Raw genomic sequence first — 3,758 nt, forward strand, 5'->3', positions numbered from 1 at the left:
TGACGCAATGCCTAAGGTCAGCATTATTCCCATTCGGGGCTCGAACTTACAAGCTCTGAGTACCACTGCCAAGAGAATAACCGTTACACCACAGATGCCAGTATGGGGAGTGAGAAGAAGGAACTGAAACGTAAGAGAGTATCCTCCGAGTCCTACACAAAATCGTTGGAATGGAATCTGACTCCCGTTGAGAGATCTTTAAAACTCACTTAGGTATTAAGATCCTAAAGAGTCTACTTCCTTATACAGAGGCAAAAACAACAATCAGGACATGCCAAACTTTGTGAATAAAAATCAAACCAAACTTACTACTTCTGTACTTTCCATTTTGTACTTTATTCTTAATCACACAGAAACAAAATATTTGGCCAGAAATTTACAAAAGTGTTACATTACATAAGCCTTGCAGATGAGGAGTGCAGTCAAGGGAAAATCCCAAGACGACACGAGCTAGCAGTACCCTCAACACTGGCGGCAATTAGCTCAAACAGCCGATAAGACCTAGATCTAGTAAGAACAGGTAAAAGCATCACGGTAGGAGAACAATATTATATGGCACCTGAACATAAGTCATTACTAATAGGGGTAAGAAAACACAGGGCGGAGCGCAATACATGTGTTGGAGTTTGCTTGTCTGTAAAAGCTGATACATATAATAATATAGGTTTTATATGACCTTAGCGAAAAGATGACCGCCCCTTGACAGAGATGACAACGCCTTCAAAATATAATATGTAAGTGTGAGTAGTCTTTTTAATTCGGAAATTTGCTTCCTTACAAAGTTACTTACTTACTTTGTCCTTGAACTACCAGGTACTCAAGGCAGAGAGCAGTCCACGACATGTTTATCTGTTCGTGGTCACTTATTTTAGTTTTGTCACATCTAGCTCCCAAGCGATTGCTTCATCCCTGATTGTACCGGCATTCTTATAACTGCCAGTTGGTGTACATCTTTTTCTATTCCTATTTATTGGTCTCCAGTACCATGTCTGAAAGGACAATCTTGTATTCTCCGGTATTTTCAAAACATCTCCCAAATATCTCCGTCTTCGTATTGATATATATTCAATCGTATAGCTCTCTCCAACATTTGTTTCCTTGGAAATCATGAGTTTCTTATTCAATTGCCCAACTATTCAGATTTCATTTTATTGGTTCCATGACTAACACATTTTCGGATTCAGTTCATCGTAAAAATCTACTTCAGCCTTCTGTTCGGAACGTACTTGACCTATTAACAATGCATATCTGGGGCCCCAACTCCATACATGGGGCTAACATAGGGCAGTCGTGACGTCATACCCGAAGGACTACATATAATATTTTAAATTATTCCATGAATGGGGACTGAAGTAGACTGCTGCCCAACACTAACACAGATTCATATATCTAGATCTAGATCTTAAGGTCTTTTCAGGATTTGTTTTCTGGACTTTGCTGCCATTCTTTATTTTACTTTGCAGATGTAACTTCCAATATGTAGATCGAACTTATCTTCAAGAAATCAGTTGTGAATAAATCGTTTGTACGTGTCACTAATGCGGCTTAAAAAGATATTCTATGATGATGTTATAAGTTATACTGACTACTTTCCCGCTATAAGAGCCCCGTTTTTACCACGTCCCATCTTTCCAGTCCAAATTTGAACGGAATGACTTGGTCTGAGAGTTGAGAAACAGGAAAGGAGAGGGAATAGAGGGCGGGATGTAGAGACAAATTCCGAAATTTAAATTGTACTGAGACAAAGTTGTGTGTCGTCTGCCTCACTCGGTAAGCTTCACATACAGATTTAAAGACAATATATTATGTTCATGCATACGAACGGAAACCGATCAGAAGTATTCGTGACCTAGTACCCATCCGTTTGTAGGGTCTCTGCGAGGGTAAGAAGAACGTGTAGAGAAGCCACTGCTCGAGGCACCAGAAGGGGGCGGTGGCTGGGGCCGATGAGCCTGTCGAGCTGTTGTTTGCCGTGATAAGAACGCCGAAGGCTTAAGTAATACTGAATCTGCAGACTCTCTTTCATGTGAGTAATGAGTATTATTAGGGAGAGTCACGTCACGGGATCGATGCAGTGCGTTTGATTGATGTAGAGGGGACGGATATGAAGAAAAGTTCAAGTTTTTAGTCGTTTGAGAGAAACCACTGCGGGACTGTTGGCGGTAAGGGTTCAGATCTCGGGAGGAATAATTGCGTGAAGTAAATACTGAGTGGGAGTTTGGTTGGTAGTACGGATTATCACGTGGCGGGGCCGCTCGGGCTTCGCCTTTCATATGGAAAGAAGTGTCAGTGTTCTTGGATGACCGTACTGAGGTCTGGGGGTGGAGATCCCCGAAGGAGCTTGGCGAGTTATTCAGATGACTGTACCTGGCTCTGTTTTCGTTTTGGCTCGAAGAAAGACGATGGTACTCTGGAAATCTTTCATATAAACTATTTTGTTGAGACAGCGGGACTCTGTCTTTTGGAGAGAAAGAGAGCTCTTCGGAATGCATACCCGGGGTTGTAGTGTAAACATTACAGTTTGCGAGCTTCTGGGCGGGGTTTGTGGGTGGATACGGTGGCGGCTGCCACGGTCTCGTACTAGAGGATCTAATACCATTTTCACTAAGCCGTGGCATGTCCTCATAGAACGGAGTCTCGCTTCTGCCATTCGGACGGTTGGAGTTCCCTATTGGGTGTTGGGCAGGATGCATCGTTTCTACGTTGGGTGGCTGGTTTTTGTCCGCAGCGTCACTTTTCTCGTCACTAGCCAGCATGGCCTGAAGACTGAAGTAGCAGGTGAAACCAGAGAGGATGAACATCCCACCCCCTGCCCCAGCGAGCCAGAGCGAAAAACCCACCTCTGGACGGAGCGGGAAAGTCAGTTTTCGGGCGTCTCGGAGGTAGGCTATGTAATAGGCGGCAAAGCCACACAGAACCATCAAGCCTAGTAAGAGAGAAAGGGGGATCTATTATGGATCACTTTAAGTAAAGTTTTTACCAGCATGTATAAAAATATTATGCATTTGGAGGAATGAGTCATGCACATTAAACTGTGCTATTAGGAATATTATTAGAACAAAAATGCATCAAAACAAAATAAGGTAAGCCTATAGAGCTACTCAATACTGTATACATGATGTAGTTTGATTTTAAACGAAGAAGAGTGTCCACATCTTCTAATACTTCTGTTCTAATTTATGATATTTGTTCAAATCAACAAAGTAAAGAAGTTTCAACAATTGAATCGTGTTTGTTTAACAAGAACTCCTCTGTGATTTGGTGTGAATTTATTGGTTTGTTCTAATAGGTTTGCCTTTATTATTGTCCTTGTGATATTGTGCTATCTTTTTGAGTCTCGATTTTTTCATTTTTTCTTAGGTGTTGTAGTCCATTGAGGTTCTATGGAGATAATTGTTCAGAAAATCATTTTAAAGTATCAGTCTTTTCTCCAAAACGTTGCATCTAAGGCACAATTTAGAGACAGGAACATTTTACTAGCCACTACCAGTAAATCAGAAAAGCAAAATGCTCATGTGGTTTTACACATTTGTGATATTATCAAACATACATGTAAGAAGAAATCTAAGAATGTTTCTTTTTCCCAAATCCACCATTACCTCGCACAGGTTTGGTCAGCTAATCAAAAATGGAGGAAGAGGAGGAGTGGGAGGGAGGGAGAAGAAGACGAAGAATAACAACAACAACAAAAACGACAGCGGCAACAATAACATCAAAACAAAAACACTACTACTACTACTGCTGCTGCTGCTGCTGCT

The 3,758-nt window shown here is 41.5% G+C and overlaps 1 protein-coding gene across 1 annotated transcript in view; it reads right to left on the reverse strand.

Moving 5' to 3' along the window:
- Positions 1-312: 312 nt before the first annotated feature.
- LOC106012068 overlaps positions 313-3,758 on the reverse strand; it is a gene marked incomplete in the record, with an annotated part of 9,644 nt that continues 6,198 nt past the window's right edge. The window contains 1 exon segment of the mRNA XM_035970329.1: positions 313-2,926. Coding sequence (XP_035826222.1) covers positions 1,833-2,926 — 1,094 coding nt within the window.

The sequence above is a fragment of the Aplysia californica genome, unplaced genomic scaffold, assembly GCF_000002075.1.
Source record: "Aplysia californica isolate F4 #8 unplaced genomic scaffold, AplCal3.0 scaffold00254, whole genome shotgun sequence".
Lineage (NCBI taxonomy): Eukaryota > Metazoa > Mollusca > Gastropoda > Aplysiida > Aplysiidae > Aplysia > Aplysia californica.